The following is a 22,420-nucleotide window of genomic DNA, read 5'->3' as shown; positions in this document are numbered from 1 at the left end:
AGAGGAGCCCTCCGGACAATTCCTATTGAGGGGAGCGCAGCGGGCCCCAAGGCTAAACAGGTGTTACCATAGACCAGCTAAGCCAGTATCTGCACAGCAGAAACCCTGCGGAGGCTGTGTTAATTTTCAATTGCTGCTGTAACAAATCACCCAACACTTAGTGGATGAAAACACAAATGTATTACCTACGGTGGAGTATGTCATTTTGATAAGGGTCTCATTTGGCTAACATCCAGTGTCAGTGGGTTGAGTTCCTCTCTGAAGGCTCGAGGGGGAAAATCCTGTTCTCTGTCTTTTCCAGCATTCAGAGTCCCCTGTCCCCTGCTTATTGTCCTCTTCAACCAGCTCCCAACTAGTTTACATACGCTGAGGAACACGCACTCAACATTTTCATATATGGGTAAAGGAAATCCGAAACCACTCTTGACAAAAATAAAATTACATGTGTTTGCTCTGCTCTCTCTTTATTTCTGCAGGTATTTGGGACTCTCCTCAGAGGATGGCAGGATGATTCCACTGATATCTCAATACTATCAGTATTCATGTGGACTCTCAGATAAGAAAGTTATTATTGTTTGCCTAATCCTGACTTCATTTAAATACAAAATAGCAACGTGGGAATAAAATCCAATTTTGAACATATTCTAATAAAAATTATGAAAATCACCATTTCCTAAGTTAGGTTAAATAGAAGACAGATAATTTCATAGGCCATGCTCTCCATTAACAGTTATTAATGAAAAAGACCTCTTTTCTCATACATGCATCAGATGTTACAATCAGAAACTTCGAGAATAGCAAAGAAAAAAAAAAAGCTTACTTCAAATGCAGTGTGCATATTCATGTGTTATAAAGTACCGCACCCCAGATTCTGAAAGGCACTGTACCTCACTTCATCAAGTTCACATAGAGACACCCAGTCCAGATGATTTTAAAGAGTTTTATTAAAGGAGGAGATTTAATATGCTGGCCGCATATGGCCGACACGGGGCATCTGCAGGCCCAAATCGTGCAGTCCCAAAAATAGTTCAGGGGCTGCTTATATACCCTTGATCACACACGGGTGGGGGAGAGCATGACATCATAGCATGGGCTGACATTTGTTTAGGGGATACACAGAAACATTAAGACTTTCAAGGTAACACAATCAAAGATGTTTACAAATCTTTCAGGGTTCATCTTCCCTCACTAGCCTAGACGTATTTTGCTCTTAAGATTCCAGGAAGGGGGAGGAACTGCAATCATTGTCAGGTGGTATGTAAATTCTGTCTCCCATTGAAAGAGAAGAAGTTTCTCAGTTAACTTTTTTTATTTATTTATTTTTTTTTATTTTTCCAAAGCTGGAAACGGGGAGAGACAGTCAGACAGACTCCCGCATGCGCCCGACCGGGATCCACCCGGCACGCCCACCAGGGGCGAAGTTCTGTCCACCAGGGGGCGATGCTCTGCCCCTCCGGGGCGTCACTCTGCCGTGACCAGAGCCACTCTAGCGCCTGAGGCAGAGGCCAAGGAGCCATCCCCAGCACCCGGGCCATCATTGCTTCAATGGAGCCTTGGCTGCGGGAGGGGAAGAGAGAGACAGAGAGGAAGGAGGGGGGGTGGAGAAGCAAATGGGCGCTTCTCCTATGTGCCCTGGCCGGGAATCAAACCTGGGTCCCCCGCACGCCAGGCCAACGCTCTACCGCTGAGCCAACCGGCCAGGGCCATCTTTATTTTATATTTAAAACTAAATGGCCCATTGTTCTTGGAGCCAGAAACTTCTACATTCTTCTCCTTCCCCTCCCCAGAGGGACTGGACAGGAATGCCTGATAGGAAAGCCTGACCTTTCCTCCCAGAATATCAATATTAATTTTCAGAATTTTCAGCTTTTTGGTACCTTAAAACACATGAAACAGTGTAAGGACACATTGAAAACAAAACTAAGAATGGGCTGGACAGGTATCTGGGAATATAGAAATGTGCTATTCTGACATTGGTTTAACTAAGGCAATGTAGAACTTTTCCGAGGCTCGGTTTACCCAGCGGTAAAATACAGAGTGAAAGAAAGGCATTCTGGACAATGAGAACTGCAAATGCTAAGGCCTGGAATTGTGTAATATCACACCAGATGCTGCACAGAACAGGGATTGGAGCTAGAGCCAGAATGGAATCCGAGCCAGCAGTTAGCAAGCTCCCTTGTGGTCAAGGAAAGAGATGAAAATGAATTGAACAAGAGCTGCAGTGGAAATGGTGGAGAGGTACAGGACACTCAATGACATATTCTGAAAGAATGGTCCACATGGTGTCATGTTAGATCAACATTTAGGGACAACAGGGATTAGGGAATCAAGGGTGATTTGCAGGTTTGCTTTTTGAGTGAGTGAACAGAAGATGGCATCACTTCTTGTTCTAGGGAAAACAGGAAGAGACTATCTCTATGAAGATGTTTGTTCAAATTATCATTGTCTTGAAGACATAATATACAGAATATTGCCAGAACATTTCAGATACAGTTTATATTCAGCTCCAGTTTATGTTAAATTACATTTGAGCCTGACCTGTGGCACAGTAGCTAAAGTGTCGACCTGGAATGCCGAAGTCGCCAGTTCCAAACCCTGGGCTTCCCTGGTCAAGGCACATATGGGAGTTGATGCTTCCTGCTCCCCCCCCTTCTCTCTCTTTCTCTCCTCCCTCTCTAAAATAAGTAACTAAAATCTTTTTTAAAAATTACATTTGAAACAACCATTAAGGTTGAGGCAATAAATTGATGAAATATTTTATTGCAAATACTTCTAATACTTGATTTTATCCAGTTTAAGCTGCTTAAATTACCAAGGTAAAGTAACTTAAAATATTGATTTAGTATTTCAAAAATCCCCAATCCCTGCCATGTAGATTCACGGGAGAAAGAAACACTCGAAACTCATCCATGTGTGTAGAGGACAAATTAAATCATCTTTCAATAGTCCCAGGATGGCCTCAGTCATTAAAAACAGAAGGCTAATAAAACAATTCTCCCTACTAAATCAGTTTCTGAGTTTTATAAGTAGATGTCCTCCCTTATATATTTTATTGCCAATATGTATTACCTTTATAGAGAAGCAGCTTTTCTATAGCTCTTGAAAAGATTAAGAACCCAAGGTGTACTATAGGCCAATTTCTCTTGTAAATGTTGACTTAAAATAGTTAAAAGAGCTTCTTCTCTTGTTAGAGGTGATTGACTGCACTGGGTGTGCCTGGGTGTGTGTACATATGTGCATGTGCACTGCAGATTTACAATCACTTCTGCTCAAGATTGCTTTGTTTGTTTGTTTGTTTGTTTTTATTAAGAGGCAGGGAGGCAGAGACAGCCTCCTGAATGCACCCCAACCAGGATCCACCAACAAGCCCTCTACCAGGCAATGCTCTGCCTGTCTGGGCTGCTGGTCCATTGCTCAACAACCAGGATATTTTTAATGCCTGAGTTGAGGTCATGAAGCCATCCTCAGCATCCAGGCCAACTTGCCCCAACCGAGCCATGGCTGTGGAAGGGAGGAAGAGAGAGAGATAGAGAGAGAGAGAAGGAAAAGGGGGAGGGGTGGAGAAACATATAGATGCTTCTCCTGTGTGCCCTGACCGGGAATCAAACCCGGTACTTCCACACACTAGGCTGACGCTCTACTACTGAGCCAACTGGCCAGGGCCTCAAGTCAGTTTATGAATCAGCCCTAATGAACATCTGTAAACATGAGGGAAAAAATCCAGAAAATTTTTTATTAGAAATTACACGTCTTAAAAAGAAAACAAAGACTAATAAATCTTATTCAAAGTGGGGAAGGATATTATTATTTAAGAAATCAATGGACTTTGAAAGAAATAAGGAAAGAGTATAGCAGGTTAGGTTCCGGATTCACTATTTATTGCATTTAATTCCAGTGAATAAAATTAGGAAAGCCAAGTAGGCCAATGGTATCAATCCAGTGGGTTTCACTTTATTTAACATCCCACCTAAAAGATTTTGACATATCCACATTTTCACTTAACCTGAACATTTAGTAGAAAGGGACTGTATTCCCAAACATGTTTCATACTTTTAAAAATATTCTATCACATGTGCCCTGACTAAATAGCTCGGACGGTTAGAGCCTTCTATGAAAGCACAGAGGTTGCTCATTTGGTCCCATCAGAGCACATACAGGACCAGCTCAATGTTCCTGTCTCTCTGTCCCTCTCTCTCTCCCTTTCTCTCTTGCTATAATCAATAAATAAAAACTAAAGAATTTACATATTCTACAACGTTAATTAATTTGTGAGGATTAGATCACACTTTGTTGTGTATAACAGTTACTTATGCACTCACTAGTTGGCTCATATTGAAATGTCAGTTCCTTGGGAAATTCTGTATCTTTTTTAATTATTGCATTTGGAGTTTGTAACACTCTTTCTTACACTAAGTTGTCAATCTATAAGTGTTTGATGACTTAAAATGAATTTCTACTTAGTAAAATAATGACTCGAGGCAAATAAATTTAAAAAGCTTTTTTAGTGTCTGAAACAAATTACAATGTCAGAATTAGAAGTAGAGGCTTCAAAATTTCTAGTTTTTGGTGTGGTTAAAACCACTCATTGCCTGATCAGGCGGTTGCACAGTGGTAGAGCATCGGACTGGGATGCGGCAGACCCAGGTTCGAGACCCGAGGTCGCCAGCTTGAGCACAGGCTCATCTGGTTTGAGCAAGGCTCACCTCAAGCAAGAGGTTACTCGGTCTGCTGAAGGCCCACGGTCAAGGCATGTATGAGAGAGCAATCAATGAACAACTAAGGTGTCGCAACGAAAAACTGATGATTGATGCTTCTCATCTCTCTCCGTTCCTGTCTGTCCCTATCTGTTTCTCTCTCTGTCACTGTAAAAATAAATAAATTTAAAACCACTCATTGGCGGAAAAAAAATCCAAGTCTATCCAGCAACCTCCCCACTATATGAGCTCTACAAAATCATTTATAACTTTTTAGAATAATCTATATGAACTTACAACAGTAAGACACTTATATTAGGTAAAAAAATATTGTTCTTTAATAATGATGGAATTGGCTTATATTAAGTAACCAATGTTTAAGTTCTGAGTATACATTCTAATTTTAATTTTTCCATTGATTGGGGGGCACAGAAAGTCAAGTGGAACTATTTGTTCCACTTAAGTTGTTCCATTTAGTTGTGCACTTGTTGGTTACTTCTTGTAGGTACCCTGACTGGGGATTGAATCCGCAACATTGACTTGCCAGGACAATGCTCTATCCACTGAACAACCTGACCAGGACCTATAAGTTCTCATTTTAAAAGTTTCCATTACTTTTACAAAACTAGTTCTGAGTTATTATGCTTATTCAGTGCTTCCTAATCTGTCTGAGGAAAGATTATACAAGCGAGAACAAAAGCACCGATTAGCTTTGACTGCCATTTTTCTCACCAGTATATATTAAAATTAAGGTGAAAAGGAATGGTAGAGTTATATTTTCATCTGCAATACTTTTTGTTTAAAATATGTTTCCACTTACTAAGAATGCACAGATACTATCATTTATAGAAAATTTATATCTTACATTACTGAAATCTTGCTGCAACTCATATTTTAAACCAGCAGGTTTATTTGCATTATGGAAATTTAAAGATTAATTTCTCATCTCCTAGTTCCCTACTATTCTATAATTTATGCTTTTTGTCTCTTTTAACATGCAGTTGCTATATGTTTTGGTGAAAGAAAAATAGGCGACACAATAATAGAGAAAATTACATACAATTATTTAATGTTTACACAGGAGCTTGTATCTTACTCATTTTTATATGTTTGTTAGATTTTGGAGTAGGTGGGATGTATCCTTATTTTCAGTCTTTTGTGACCTGCTTTCTGATCTTCAACCAAGGTTCTCTAAATATGCAAATGGTCAATGATTCTAGTGTTCTAGACTAATCTTTCCCCACCTCCCTCCCGCTAGCTATGTTCCCACTTTCTTCAGTTAACAACTCCAACAATATCATGATCTACTGTTAGGTTTTAGGTGATGTGAGTTGTGTTTAGCAAGGGCTTCACTATGAACTCTTCCCTACTGAACAGTATTAATTTTACATAAATCAATGTAGTTCTAAACAGCTAACAAACCATCCACACTCCTTTCCTTGAGGCGAGGGTGTATATTCATTCTACTTAAAGTGCTTCACCTTTGGGTCTCTCCTGATAGAACATTAATGAAACCGTTTTTGAAACATTTTGCCAAGGTGTTCACTTGCCCAACTGATTCTATACCAACCCAAGTTCTGCACTGCTCATATAATACATCCATGCAAAGGCATGTGCCACACAGAGAAACGTAGATATTCTAGCCTAGGGGAAAATGTACTCTTTCTTAGGATAATAACCCTGTCTTGCTCTCTTTCGCTCTAATCAATATTTCAGACATTTCAATCTGGGTAAGAGATGTTCACCTGACAAGCTGATGAGGAAATATTGGAGCTAGTGAGATGCTGTGGCATACCTTAAGTGATGCTTTTGCCATCTCTCTCTATGTCTAAGTTAACCAAGAGAGAGAACGTAGAAGAAAAATATATTCTTAGGTGGTTAGCGTTTCCCTTTGATAACTTCAGCGTGGTCTGGGTAGGATCCCAAACTTGCAACCCTATCACTTTGATTAATTATTAAACTCTTCTCTGAGGGTGATGGCCTGGTAAAAAGGCAGAATCCAACATCTCTCTTATTCTGGCTCCAGTTTATGTGACTTTCGCATTTATTTCCAGTGCATGTGGAATCAATTGATTAATGTCCCTCCATTTTAAACAAAAGTCAATTAGCCGCATGATAAAGAGAGTAACTTTTTAATCAATGCAAAGGAGAAGATTCAAGGAACAGGACAGAAACAGTCTGTAGCACAATTATTGTCTGTAGTGTCTACAGGCAGGGAATATCATCTCTAATTTGCTAGCTGAATGACATAGGCAAGTTACTTAAACTCTTCAGTAGTAAATGGCCATAATAATATTGTCTATCTTCTGTGGTTGATGTGCAAATAAAATGAAATTATACCTATAAAATGTTAATTACTGTGCCCAGCATTTATAAATGTTCAGTAAACACTACACCAGATCACATCAACACTGCTATAGCAATGCTACTCCTGGTTTCAGAAGACGTGCTTTGCTGAGATTTTGGGGGAAACCAGTTCAACCACCCATGGATTGTTAAAGTTATGGTTGTAAAAAGAAAAACGTCTTGTTTTTACAAGTAGGCTAATTAGTGTCTTACAAATACTATGCCAATTATAGGAATAAGGTACACTGCTCACAGAAATTAGGGGATATGCTAGCGCTTCATATTCATTGGAAATCTCCCCTAATTTTTGTGAGCAGTATATTGAAATTCTGAACCACACTTCAGGACACTTGTTAGAAATCTTCAGTGTTACTATTAGAGAGAGAGACACACACACACACACACAGAGTGTTTGTGTGTAATGTCACCACTGGGGAATCCAAGGTGTAGTAGTTCAAGTCTACTGTGACATATCAGATAGGACTCCAGATCTCAAGGATGGTGTTGAGGACTACCACCCAGAAATCAGAAATCAAGCTCTGAATTCAGCAACAGCCTTCAGATCAGGAATCTGGAATGAGTGGGAAGGTCACAAAGAGAATAGTGGATCTAAAATGAGAAATTATTTAATTTGGAGAAAGTCTGCATTTATCCCAGAGGTAGGTAAAATAATCAGAAAGATCAGCTCTCCCCAGTTAATATAATTGATAGGCATAGAAAGGGAAGTATCATTTAATTTCTGCATTATTTCAGGCCCTTGACTGTGCATACTTCACAGGTATTACTTACCTTAATCCTCATGGTAACTGTGCTAGGTAGGTATTGCTCATTCTACTTCTCACAGGACCAAAACTGAGCCTCAGAAAGCGGCCCAGTGCCATATAACTAATTAAAGGCAAAAACAGGATTTCCATCCAATGCTAGCTGGATCTATGAAAAGAAAGGTTAAAATCAGGCCTCCAAGATTGCCTGAAAAGTGACCGGAGAATCTTGTTTTCTTAGAACTGTGGTATTAGATGATTGTGAAATGTTCACTAGACAGAACTACTCCTAGACTAGTGGGGGAGGGAGGCTATGAAGTGACATGTGGGCCTTTATCCTCTGGGACTAGAGTGGCATTAAATAGTGCTAGGAAATCTAGGTTGCAGCTTCTTCGTGTCAAGTGGCCCACATCGACCTTGGCCCTTGTCTTCAACAGCCATAGGTAGCCCACATGGACTACGTTGATTCTGGACCATCCAATGCCATCAAGATTCCATGCCAGCATATCCCCTGCTTTGTATCCTTCCAGCAGCAAGGCAAATGGAGTATCAGATGAAATTCTAGCGCACCTGTGAGTCTAACTGCCAATGACCCCTTCACAACCGCAACGATATGGCAGGCTCCTACGGCCGTCACAGCCTGTCACTTGAAAGTCACATACCTGTTTGAAATCCACACTGCTGAATAAAACTAATCCCGGATAAACGCCTTCTGATTAAAGCCAACCTATTTTGTGGCATTAATCTCGTAGATCATGAAGTTAGCTAAAGCCATTTGCTTCTTTTCAACGGATTTATGGGATCACAAACTTGAACTCTGAAAAGATTACTGCCATTTTTAATTTTTCTTTACTTTTATTATCCTTTAGTTATTAAAAAATACCTCTGGAGGCTTTATCAGCTGGGCCAACGAAAGAGATATTTACTGGCTGAAAAAGGGATCAGCAAATCCCTGATGACAGGGCAGAATGATATTAATTAGGATCAGAGTGAGAGAAAAAAGGAAAAATAAATAAAAGGACAAAGAATCAGGGACCATCTCTGCACACAGGTTGTCCTGGACAACCCGTTGGTGGCATCAGTATGTGAAGGAGAGCACCGTTCTATCCCCAAACATGTGTATGAGGTAATAAACAGAGCAATGGAGAGAGAGAGAGAGAGAGAACATGATGTGTGGACAGGAGATAAAGCAAGTCCCTTAATCCAAAAGAGAACATTTTGGTAGCCACTCTAATGTGACAGCTAGCCTATTGCTACTTTATCTGCTGGACAAAGCATTTCTCATTAACAACAGGACTGTTAGCAAGCAGCAAAGCCCCAGTGATTGAAGATCTGAGCAGGAGGCTTAGAAATAAGAGGGCTGAACAAACCTTGAGACAGGTTCTGGGTTTTATCCTCTAAAGAGGCATATCTCACAGAAATTATTCTATCGCAGCAATTTTTACCTTGGCTATACGATAGTCTCGCCTAATGAGCTTTTAAAAATTGCTGAGGTCAGAGCCCCTCCTCTGACCAATGAGGTCAGAATATCTGCTCCAACCCAATGTTTTCATACATCTCTCCCATGTGATTTTACTGGGCTGTCCTGCTGGAAATAACACGGGCTGGGAAGAGACTGATCACATCTGATACCAGCCCATCACCTACTGGCTGGCTAGTCTTGGTTTTAGTAAAGCTCTCTAAGCCTCAATTTTTTTAATCTATAAAGTAAGGCTAAATTGCCCTGGAATTACTGTGCAAAAGATATAGGCTAAAGTATGTAAGGTTACTAGAGCATCATTGTCCTAATTAAATTTTAGTGCTATTTTACCAAAAATAACTTTACATATTTGAGTTGATATCACTGGTAATAGATTAGAAATTTTTAGGGGAAAACTGTGCTTCTACTATTTGAGGTAAAAGTTTATTCAGCAATACTATACTAAAAAAAAAATAGCTCCCAAGAAAGATACTGTGGAACATTGATTATTTCTAAAAAGTAAGAACACGGGGTTTCAACTACCTTATTAAACTTTAATAATCCATAACATCCCCAAGCACTTAATGGATGTAACCGTTTTCTCCTCTCTCAAGTGGATAGCATATGACCCACTAACCCCACAAGTGTGCCCTAAGACAAATCTAAGAGTATACTCTATTATTTTTAAGTATAATTAAAAGACTACCATAAAGCTTCTGGTTTCTTTTACAAGGATTAAATCCTACTTTTATGAGATTTAAATTATCCTGTTATAAGAATTAAATGGCATCTACCAAGATGTCATTATTACCTTACCCAAACATTATTGTAAATGAATACCTTTTCATCTTATATTTCATATCCCAGCTGTTAAATTGCCCATGCATTTTTATAGAAATTATTTAATCAGAAAACATATATATAACCTTTTATCTATTTTGCTAGTACTCACAATTTGCATGTTCTGTGATATTTTCTACAGTTTCTTTTTTCTTTTTTTTCTTTTCTTTTTTTTTTTTTTTTTTTTTGTATTTTTCCCAAGTGAGAATCAGGGGAGAGGCAGAGAGACAGACTCCCGCATGTACCCAACCAGTATCCACCTAGCATGCCCACCAGGTGGCGATGCTTGGCCCCTCTGGGGCATTGCTCTATTGCAGCCAGAGCCATTCTAGTGCCTGAGGTGGAGGTCATGGAGCCATCCTCAGAGCCCAGGACCAACTTTGCTCCAATGGAGGCTTGGCTGCGGGAAGAGAAGAGAGAAATAGAGAGAAAGGAGAGGGGGAAGGGTGGAGAAGCAGAAGGGTGCTTCTCCTGTGTGCCCTGGCTGGGAATCGAACCTGGGACTTCCTCACACCAGGCTGACGCTCTACCGCTGAGCCAACCGGCGGGGAGAAAGGGGAGAAGAAAGAAAGAGAGAGAGAAGGGGAGGAGTGGAGAAACAGATGGTCACTTCTTCTGTCTGCCCTGACTGGGAATTGAATCCAGGATTTGCACATGCTGGGTCGACACTCTACCATTGATCCAACCAACTAGGGCCACAAGCACAATTTTTTATCCCTCATTGTTTCCTTCCTTTAATAAGAACTTCTCCACTGTTATTAACGAGTTAAAGTCTGACAAAGCATTGGCCCTGGCCAGTTTGCTCAGTGGTAGAGCGTCGGCCTGGCGTGCAGGAGTCCCGGGTTCAATTCCCGGCCAGGGCACACAAGAGAAGCGCCCATCTGCTTCTCCACCCCTCCCCCTCTCCTTCCTCTCTGTCTCTCTCTTCCCCTCCCGCAGCCAAGGCTCCACTGGAGCAAAGTTTGCCTGGGCGGTGAGGATGGCTCTGTGGCCTCTGCCTCAAGCGCTAGAATGGCTCTGATTGCGGCAGAGTGACGTCCCAAGATGGGCAGAGCATTGCTCCCTGGTGGGCATGCCAGGTGGATCCCGGTTGGGCACATGCGGGAGTCTGTCTGACTGCCTCCCCGTTTCCAGCTTCAGAAAAATACAAAAAAAAAAAAAAAAAAAAAAAAAAGAAAAAGCATTCTCTTAATGTAGAAAGTGTTGTGTGGACTGGCAAAGAAACCCATTTGTTTGACACTCAGGGAAGCAAACAATGTCTGTGAAAGCCACAATGTACATATCATGCATGTCTTATAAGGAAATCACTATAGAAAGAGAACCTTCTGTTCACAATAGGATATATTCTGAAGGTGATAACCCTTTTACATCTATGAGCATAAAGACACATAAATTATTAAATAATTTTACCCTAGAACTACTTATTTTTGCATATGTTAACATTTAAACACACCAGACTTCTGAAACTGCTTATGTTAATGCTACTGCTACTCATTTTAAAAGGCAATTCCACTTAAAACCAAACCTCAGGTCTCAAAACACCAGTTAAGGCCAAACAAAACATAACAATGTTGATATATGTATATGCAAGATATGAAAACCTCAAATTATATTTCAATGACTTTTTAATTTATAAACCAACCCAACTGAGAAAGCATATGTTTAAAATCTTAAAATCATTTTTGGCAGGTATTTCTATAGCTATATGTAACTTCAATCCCTTAATAATAAAAATCTCCCGAAACATAAAGCAATATATTTCATTAACCTCCTAAGGGGTGTATTAGATATGAAGCAAAAATGACTTTGGAGAATAGCTGACATTGTCATGCATAAGCTAAAGAATCAATATTTGGTTAAATAAAAAATGAACTTCTCAATGGTAATTATCATACAAGACACGAAATAACTCCATGAATCTCCGTCTTAAGACACTCAGAGGAGAATATTTTAAGTCTTAGATGCTAAAAGGTGCTATTCTATCTCAGTAAATAAAAATTCTTATGATTTAGTTAATATATTTTCTTTCAATTACTATTGATATCATTGCTTGAAAAATACTGAGCAAAATATTTTCAATGCATATTTGGGTATTTCCACAACACACTGGCAGAAACTGATATCTAAAAATATAAGTTTTTTTCTGAATCCTCATCTTATCGACAGTCATAGCCATAAATAAACGTTAATAAACCATTTTAGGAGCTAGAATGCGCTTTGAATTGGAAGGAAGTCTATAAATAGAACGAGCTTTCAGATCGAAGAGTATATTGGCAAAATGAAATCGTAATCAGTGGCCTGATCTCTATTAATCAGCTTTCGTTTCACATTCTATTTGACTTTTAATTGTCAAGTTGGAGCTGTCATAATTGTGTACCTGTAGGTCTATACAATGTGCATTTCAACATACACTTTCCATTTATGAGAAAATATGGAGTTGAGTATGTCAGGCAATTTTATGCTATAAAATACATTATTCATGTAACCACCCTTTTCTGATTACACACTCATCAATCTCTACTTTCTGATTTTGATGTGGAGGCCTATCTCGCTAGCCCTCCTTCATGGATTCATAGAAGGACTTAGAGATCAAAAGTCATTTTATCACTTAATGAGAAAAATACCTATTTTAATCTTATTCTTCCTATTTTATTAAAGGATAGGGCACACGCAAGAATAACTACAGCATATATTCCAGATAAGGGGAACTGACTTTATGAAAAACCAAAACAAACTATTAACAGGTTTACCCTTCAAATCCACATACTGCAGCTCTTCTTCTAAGGGGTTGGAGTACATGTTATTATTACATCTCTACCTCAATGGAGTATGAAAACACATCTAAATCAGTAGTAGAAGTCAACAGTGAGATAACCCTCCCCCACGTCCAGCAAAACAAGGAAACAGGATACAATTTCTCCCTTAGAGCTAAAGCAGGGCAGGAGGGATGTTAATCAGCTACTGAAGCCAAAAAAAAAAAAAAAAAAAAAAAAAAAAAGAGGTCACAGGAGTCAGTGCTCAGCTCTGCATTATATAGAGGAGAAGAAACATTTCTAAGGAATTTAATCCGATTCCAACCCCAGAAACACATTTGCATTGTTGTAATTTTCCTTCCCAGTTACAGGTGCTTACCAAGTATCCTGGTCCTTGGGATAGTTACATATCTCATTTGAAATGACTGTATTTCCATTTTGATTGGTACATCATCTTTTGAGCTCGTTTAAAGTTAGCTCCCCCTGCTCCCCCACCCCTCCGCCTCCGTATGGATCTGCTAGCAATAAGACGAGGCAATCCGATTTCTGGGGCTGCAGCAGGAGGATTTGATTCTGGTTGATGATAAATTCACCGATGATAGGCTAGCCTCTGAGTTCTTTCTCAGCTTTTCACAACCAAGCCAGAATCTGCTTATATGGAATTGATTCAATATTCCCAAAACCGGTGAATTACGTAACCCTGCCCAAATATCAGTTTGGATTGTATCACAGATCAATCCCGCTGACACTGCTTCTTCAACTTCTGGTTTTAGAGTGTGGTAAAGCCTCAGGAAAGTGAGAACAGAGTCTGCAATTTCGGTGTATTCCACAAACAACAAACAAACAAAAAGTAACCATAGGCCAGAAGAAAAGCAGAGGTAGGGAACTGTTATTCCTCTAATCCTTGTGTCTGGAGGGTATGAACATGTAACACCAGAGGTAAGAATGAAATAAAGTCTAATAAAATAAAAATATAAATACAATAATGCCTGTCAACTATAGGAACAGAAAGTGACAAATTCCAACAGAAGCACATGAGGAAGAGATTTCCTGGCTTAAGCAGTAAACCATGCAGCCTTTTACAGGATAGATGAATGAAAGTGGCAAAAGTGGCTAATTAATTACAGCTGATTAGTGTATCAAACCCTTTGGTAGAATAAGCAAAACATGAACTTTTTTATAATTATTGGAGTCAGTGTATTCTAAATATAGTATGCTCCATTCATGAGGAATATATATACATTCTAACAGCATTTTTTTTCAACATTTTACATTTTAGTTTTAGATACTGGTATTTTAACTAAAATCACACAGGTCAATTCATAATATACTGATCACAAAAATTAGGGGATATTTCAAAATGAATATGAAGCAATTAAAAAAAGAAGCATTTGATTTTTTTATTAAACAAGATCAGAAAAGCAAACAAGTCAAAGAAAGTTGTTCGATTATGCAAATGAGATGCAAAACCAACTTTTATTTCGTTGGTGAAAATGCACTAGACAAAAGGCTGAAAGTACTGGAGTATCTGCACGTTCCCTGATCCCCTAATATTTGTGAGCAGTGTATATTTCAAAACAGAACATTTTAAATACATCTGGATTATAAAAAAACATGATGCATAGTTTCTACTTTGTGTTTAATTTGTGGAAATGCTAAGTCTATGGCTATCATCATTAAATTATACTAGAAATAGTGGTAGTTCAGAGATGTACCTACCTTCAGGATCCAGGAGTTTCTCTATGCCTAAATGACACTTGGCGATGTTGAATGCGTGCTCCAGTCTCTGTGTGGCTGACTGCTGGCCAAGCACACTGTTCCAATCAAACAGGTCTGGCCTGAAACATACAATACATATCAATTTAGAATGTTTTCAAATTTCACTTCAATCCTGGTTTTTAACTGACAATCCATGCCCATCGTCCTTTAAGAGTGTTACTTTTCATGAACCCTCAATAAAGTTTTTCATTTAAACAAGGCATAAATTTAATTAACCCTTTGAGTAGTACAAACGTTCATGTACGTCCTCGTGCCTCCTGACCATCCAGAGTACGATCATAACAAAAATTTTTATTTTAAAAATGTGTAAGGCAACATTTAAAAAAGACGTATGTATGTTCTTCTTGTTTCTATAAATTGGTTATCAAACAAACATGATTTTAAGTTAATAAAACTGTAACTGGAACTATTTTCACTTTTTGGAAAAAAAAACCTCACTCCTCGGGGTCTACCGAGACTGAAAAACACTCACTACTCAAAGGGTTAAAAATCCTGAGGGAAACAAAGCAGAGTTTATTCTGCCTTATCCAAGGAACAAAGATATGTTAATCAAATGAAATCTCATGGATTTGAATAACAGCCCTTCGCTGGTAACTTTCAATTATATAAACCTAGTCCAGACCTCTTTCCTGAATTCCAGACTCTGGAGTCATCTGCTTATACATTATCTCTGCTTAGAGTTAGCACAAGACCCAAGTGCCTGGACTGACTAGGCCAGGGGTCCCCAAACTACGGCCCGCAGGCTGCATGCGGCCCCCTGAGGCCATTTATCCGGCCCCCAGCTGCACTTCCAGAAGGAGCACCTCTTTCATTGGTGGTCAGTGAGAGCATCCGCATCCTGTGCTCCTGGAGTGCTGTATGTGGCGGCGGCGCTCACGTACAGTACTACTTCCGGTGACGCGGGACGCATGCAGAAGCTCTGGAAGCATGTCATATCATTTGTTACAGCTAGCAGTGACTATGGAACTGGATATTGACCATCTCATTAGCCAAAAGCAGGCCCATAGTTCCTATTGAAATACTGGTCAGTTCGTTGATTTAAATTTACTTGTTCTTTATTTTAAATATTGTATTTCTTCCTGTTTTGTTTTTTTTTTTTACTTTAAAATAAGATATGTGCAGTGTGCATAGGGATTTGTTCATAGTGTTTTTTTATAGTCCGGCCCTCCAATGGTCTGAGGGACAGTGAACTGGCCCCCTGTGTAAAAAGTTTGGGGACCCCTGGACTAGGCTGTGGCTCACTGAATAGGGCAGTGACTTGTGATGCCTGAGGACTCACGCTCAAAACTCCAAGGTCACCAGAGCACCGGGTCACCGGCTTACGTGTGGGATCACAGACAAGACCCCATGGTCACTGGCTTGAGCACAAAGGTTGGTGGCTTAAAGCCCAAGGTCACTGGTTTGAGGCCAAGGTCGTTGGCTTGAGCAAGGGGTCACTGGCTTGGCTGGAGCCCTCCCTCCCCATGTCAAGGCTCATATGAGAAAGCAACCAATGAACAATGAAAGTGCCACAACCACCACTTGACGCTTTCAACTCTTTCCCTCCCTGTCTGTCTGTCCGTCTGTCCTCACAGCTCTCTCTAAAAAGACCCATGTGTCCAAAACTGAGCTTCTGATATCCATCCTCATCACTCTCCCCAAACCCACCTACTTCTCTTGAGGTTCTCCTTCCTTAACAACCAACGACAAGTTCAGACTTGCAGTTTGCTCGGACCAGAAACCTTGCCGTGAACTCTGATGACTCTTTCACTCTCATACAACACTTAGCTGGAAATATCATCTAGAATTTGACCACTCCTTATCCTGCGCCATCACCTTAATCCAAAACCACCATTTTACTTTGCAAGGACTACTGCAATAGCCTTCTAACTGCTTCCCAACTCCCACCCTGATCCTTGTTAAGCTACTCTCTTAGCACAGCTGCCAGAGTGATATGGTAAAATGGTACATAGTAACATTCTTCTCAAATCCCTGCTACTGGGGAGCAAAATTCACTCATTTAACAAGGCCCTAGATCAGGGGTCGGGAACCTATGGCTCACGAGCCAGATGTGGCTCTTTTGATGGCTGCATCTGGCTCGCAGACAAATCTTTAATAAAAAAATAATAACGTTAAAAATATAAAACATTTTCATGTATTACAATCCATTCATTTCCTACCGCTCATGTTCATGGTAGCAGGTGGCTGGAGCCAATCACAGCTGTCCTCTGGGACAACACCAAATTTTTATTGGATAATGCATAATGTACATAGGTCGTTGTATAGCTCTCACAGAATTACATTTTAAAATATGTGGTGTTCATGGCTCTCTCAGCCAAAAAGGTTCCCGACCCCTACCCTACATAGTCTGGTTCCCCATGAACACCTTGCTTTTATTTCTTGCCTCTCTCCTCATATTCCTCAAATAGTTTTCAGCATTTGCTGTTCCCTCTGTCTGGAGTTCCCTTTCCACAGATATCAACATAGCTCACTCCTCCACATACTATATTTTGGATCTTTACTCCAAAGTCACATTATTGGTGACTTGTTGCCTGCCCTCCTCCCATCTAAAATTGCTGGCTCCCAAGTCAAACTTAAATATACTCCTTTTCTTTCCCACTTAACTGCTCTGTATTTTCCTCATTAGCACTTCCTGTCTTACATTTTACATATTTTAATTAATTATCTTTATCTGTCTACCCCAGTTGAATGTAGACAACAAAATTTTTTTTCCAGTTTTTTTTTGTTGTTGTTGTATTTTTCCGAAGCTGGAAACGGGGAGAGACAGTCAGACAGACTCCCGCATGCGCCCGACCGACCGGGATCCACCTGGCACGTCCACCAGGGGGCGACGCTCTGCCCACCAGGGGGCGATGCTCTGCCCCTCCAGGGCGTCGCTCTGTTGTGACCAGAGCCACTCTAGTGCCTGGGGCAGAGGCCAAGGAGCCATCCCCAGCGCCCGGGCCATCTTTGCTCCAATGGAGCCTCGCTGCGGGAGGGGAAGAGAGAGACAGAGAGGAAGGAGAGGGGGAGGGGTGGAGAAGCAGATGGACGCTTCTCCTGTGTGCCCTGGCTGGGAATCGAACCCGAGACCCCTTGCACGCCAGGCCGATGCTCTACCACTGAGCCAACCGGCCAGGGCCAGTTTTTTTGGACTTCTATAAACCCAATCTGACACATAGTAGGGGATCGATAAATATTTATTGACTATACCAGAAAATGCGCATGAGAACACACTTTGTCAGTATCATTTTACTTCACAACAGAGAAAACACCAAGTGCAAGAGGCAGTTCTTATCCTTTAAGAATTTTATACCTAATAAGAAAATAATGCATACATCACAATAAGTTAAATAAATTCTAAATGTGAAAACTACAGATAAGATATAAGGCTTTTTAATATCGGTAGAGGTCAAGAAAGTTTTTTAAAGCTTAAGGGAGTCTTAAATGGTGGTGTTGCTCTATATTTAAGAAAAGTATTTGAAAATGAATTCTAAGTTATGTGGATATAAAGAACACAAGTTCTGGCCTGGCCAGTTGGCTCAGTGGTAGAGTGTCTGCCCAGCATGTGGATGTCCTGGGTTTCATTCCTGGTCAGGGCACACAGGAGAAGTGACTATCTGCTTCTCCACCCTCCCCTTCTCTCTCTCTCTCTCTCTCTCTCTCTCTCTCTCTCTCTCTCTCTCTCTCTCTCTTCCCCTCCCTCAGCCATGGCTCAACTGGTTCAAGTGCATCAGCCGCAGACGCTGAGGATGGCTTCATGGAGCCCCCACCTCAGGTGCTAAAAATAGCTCAGTTGCAAGCATGGCCCCAGATGGGCAGAGCATCTGGCCCCGATAGTGGTTGCCGGGTGGATCCTGGTCAGGGCACATGCGGGAGCCTGTCTCTCTATCTTCCCTCCTCTTACTTGAAAAAGAAGGAAAAAAAATCTTTTTTTTTTTAAAGAATTAAAGTTCTTAGGGAAGAAAAACGCAGTGTGCTCAGCCAGTCAAGGCCTCACAGGCCTAGCTTCACTGGGACATTTCTAGTATGAACTGGTGGGAGACAGAGTTAGGAGGAGGGATTGGGATGGGTTTGCAAAGGCCTTGGCTGTTAAGGAATTATAATATCCCAACAAAACTGGAAATCTTTAGTTAAGAGGTCCTTTAGTTGAGAATCTGCGGCGTACTATGAAATGTCAACCCAGACAAATACCTGCCCAAATCTTTAAATCAAATTTACATAGAATTTTAGGATATCTGGGTCTGTCCATACACTCCTAATGTAAAAACCTTGCTCTGCAAGGGAAGAAGTTACAAGGATGGTCTTCCCTCTTATTTTCTAAAACCATAATTAAAAATAAAGGTCCAATTTTAGTTCTCATTTGACTTTCATTTCCTTTTTGTTAATTGCCCCTAGCCTGATTAACTCACCAGAATTTTGTGCACTTCTTAGGAAATCTACTCTCCCCTAAATACTCCAAGGTATGCAAAACAGCTAACAATCTTTTAGAACCTAAATTCTGTATCAATTCGGAGCTGCCTTTAGTAGTGAGAAGACTAAAAAATAGAAATTAGATTCTTGACTATGTGAGGAAACTTGAACTTCACTATGCAACCTCTACTCCATCTTCATTTCTTCATTTCTCGGTAATGGGAATGAAAAAGTACATAGGTGACCAAGATTAAATGAGTATGACGGGCAAGAATCAAATTGCTTCTATATTCTGTCCCCCTTTTCCTTGGCCACTCACCACCTGGGTGAGGGGTTATCTAAGTCACGTAAGCTATTTGAACTTCAGTGTTTTCATTTTTAAAAGAAGAAATTGTATGGAATGATCTCTTCTAGAATTAAAATTACTCTAATTGTTTTAAATAATTAAAATTCATCATTAATAGCCTGAGCTGTGCTGGTGCAGTTGACATAACCATTGAGCTGGAATGCTGAGTTGCACATTCGAAACCCTGGGCTTGCCTGGTCAAGGCACATACAACAAGCAATCAATGAACAACTAAAGTGAAGCAACTATGAGTTGATACTTCTTGCTCCACCCCAGCTCTCTCTCCCTCTCTTTGTAAAATCAATAATTAAAATCTTAAAAAATAATAAAATTCATCATTAATTAACATTTTACATAGCTATGATTTTTGAATGCATGAAGAATTGTAAAACTAACCAATTAGAGGAAAGCCACGTTGCTTCCCCATACTAATCTAGGCTATAATTTATAAATAAGGACATGTAACCAAAGATCACCAGTCTGTTGAGGAAAGCAACATACTAAATGAGACAACATCCACTAGTAGATAAGCAGAGTCCTCTATAAATTCAAATCCAAGCTACACCAGGTTAGCCAAATCATCTTAAGTAAATCACATAACTTCTCTGTGTCTTAGTTTTCCAATTTGTAAAATGGGGCTACTCATTTCGTCTACGTCATGAGATACAGATGGGATATTTCACTTAGAAGCATGCCCACAAAATAATAATCCCTTAAAAAATTAACTTCTGTTACTTTATGGTTAATTATATTCATAAAATAACAGCAATGCATTTTCAATTTATAGACTCAACCCAGGAACACCTATACTTACAGAATAAATATAAATGTTAGAAACACCGTTGATGCAAGAATGATAATAAAATAACAAAATGAAAGGTGGAGAGGAGAAAAGAGGAAGAAGTAAGCACAAACGTGACAATATCCTCATTCTTTATATCAGGTAGTCTACAGATCTTGTCTAAAGTTGAAAAAAAGGTACAATGCTATTATTTTAAGTAATACAGGCAACAATTATAACAATAAAATGATTATAATATAGTAATCAAATAAAGAAATAGATAGGGATAAAAGGTAGTATTTGTGGGCTTTGTGGACCATGAGAAGAAAGATTCACCTGATGTGAACCCCAAGAAGGAATCTATCTGCTGAGATGGACTCCCCATGATCAACCCAGAACCCAAATTTTATAAATAAGAGCCTAGCCCTGGCCAGGCTCAGTGGTACAGAATCGGCCCAACCTGTGAAGTCCTGGGTTTGATTCCCAATCAGGATATACAGGAGAAGTGACCACCTGCTTCTCCATGCCTCCTATTCCTCCTTTTCTCTCTCTCTCTTCCTCCCACAGTCATGGCCTGGCTGGTTTGAGCACATTAGCCCTGGGTGCTGAGGATAGCTCCATGGCCTTGTCCCAGGCACTAAAATAGCGCAATAGCAACAGAGCAGCAGCCCCAGATGGGCAGAGCACAGCTGGTAGAGGGCTTGCCGGGTGGATCCCTATAGGGGTACATATAGGAGTCTGTCTCTCTACCTTCCCCGCCTCTCACTTAATGAAATAAATAAAACAACAAAAAAGATCCTAGCAGACATTTACTGACAAGGACGTCTCAGACTGAACTCTCAGCTTCCCACTATGGCCCACTCACTTCTGCCATGAGTCAATACTGCAGGGAAACTCTGGTTTTGTCTTTCTACCAAAGGACAGAGACCTGTCCCATCGCTTGAGAACTACACAATGTGTACTGTTCGTTTACAGAAAATGAACCTAATTCAGAACCTGTGTGGGAAATTTTGCCATAAAAGGCAGCCTCCCTTTGTCTTGGTGGAACCCAGTTTAGGTTGTTGCTACCTGAATCTGTGCCTCCGGGACTCGATTCCTTGTATTCAAATAAATGCTCTTTATTCTTCATTACAGTCTAAAATTACTATTGGTTTACAGTGCGGTATTAAGGAATATATCCATATACCGTTAGAAATCGACTCATCAGGAAATAACATTACTGTAGTCCCCCATGTATAAGACGCACCTTAATTTGGGACCCAAATTTGAAAAAAAAAATGTATTACATAAAGTTATTGAACTCAAGTTTTATTCATCATAGAATTCATACAACTACTCATCACCATCAAAACTCCCATCCATTAGCTTGTCCTCATCTGTGTCTGATGACGAATCACTGTCTTCAACAGTGATTTCACGCAAAACCAAGCGTGAAAATGCAAGAAGTTCAAGTAAAAATCTCTACAACAACTGTGTAAGACGCAGCCAGTTTTTAGACCCCAACTTTTTGGAAAAGGGTGAGTCTTATACATGGGGAAATATGGTACATAATTATGACCATCAGAAAGAATAAAAAAAGTTGGGGATAGTGACTACTTCTAGGAAATGGAGTGTGAGCGGATGGGGCTGGAGTCATGAAGACACAGTTTGTTCGATTTTTTTCCTTTACTCCACTCTCTACTGTTTGACTTACTTTTAAGTTTTTTGGGTTTTTGGGGGTTTTTTTGCTGTCCATATTTCATTTTCTGGGATTGTTCCTTTATGTTTTCATTTTTTAATTTTTCAATTACAGATGACATGCAATATTTTATGTTAGTTTCAACTGTATAGCATAATGATTAGACGTTGGTATAATTTACAAAGCCATTCCCCCCCAGAAGTCTAGTACCCACCTGGCACCATACATAGTTACTGCAATTATTAACTATATTGCCTGCGCTGTATTTCACATCCCTGTGTCTATTCTGTAACTACCAATTTGTACTTCTTAACCCCTTCACCTTTTTTATCCATCCCTCCAGCCACCCATCTGGGAACCATCTGTCTGTTCTTTGTATCTATGAGTCTATCACTATTTTGTTTGTTCATTTATATATTTTTTAGATCCCACATATATGTGAAATCATATAGTACTTGTCTTTCTCAGTCTGAATTATTTCACTTTGCATAGTACCCTTAGATCCATCCATGTTGTTGTCTGACTTACTTTTAAAGCAAGGTGCTGTGTTGCTTCCACAGTAACAAATTAAAATAAGCAATTAGGGAGAAA

General features: G+C 40.0%; 1 protein-coding gene across 4 annotated transcripts in view; it reads right to left on the bottom strand.

Annotated features, from left to right (window-relative positions):
* Positions 1-22,420, bottom strand: part of DMD (dystrophin) — a 2,360,554-nt gene that overhangs the window by 1,835,760 nt on the left and 502,374 nt on the right. For all 4 annotated transcript variants that reach the window (XM_066250305.1, XM_066250306.1, XM_066250308.1 and 1 more), the window contains exon 7: positions 14,573-14,691. In XM_066250305.1, the coding sequence (XP_066106402.1) occupies positions 14,573-14,691 (119 nt within the window). The remainder of the gene's footprint in view (positions 1-14,572; positions 14,692-22,420) is intronic.

This window comes from Saccopteryx bilineata, chromosome X (assembly GCF_036850765.1).
Source record: "Saccopteryx bilineata isolate mSacBil1 chromosome X, mSacBil1_pri_phased_curated, whole genome shotgun sequence".
NCBI classification, from domain to species: Eukaryota; Metazoa; Chordata; class Mammalia; order Chiroptera; family Emballonuridae; genus Saccopteryx; species Saccopteryx bilineata.
The sequence above is the reverse complement of the archived record's forward strand: the minus strand, read 5'-3'. Positions and strand labels throughout refer to the sequence as shown.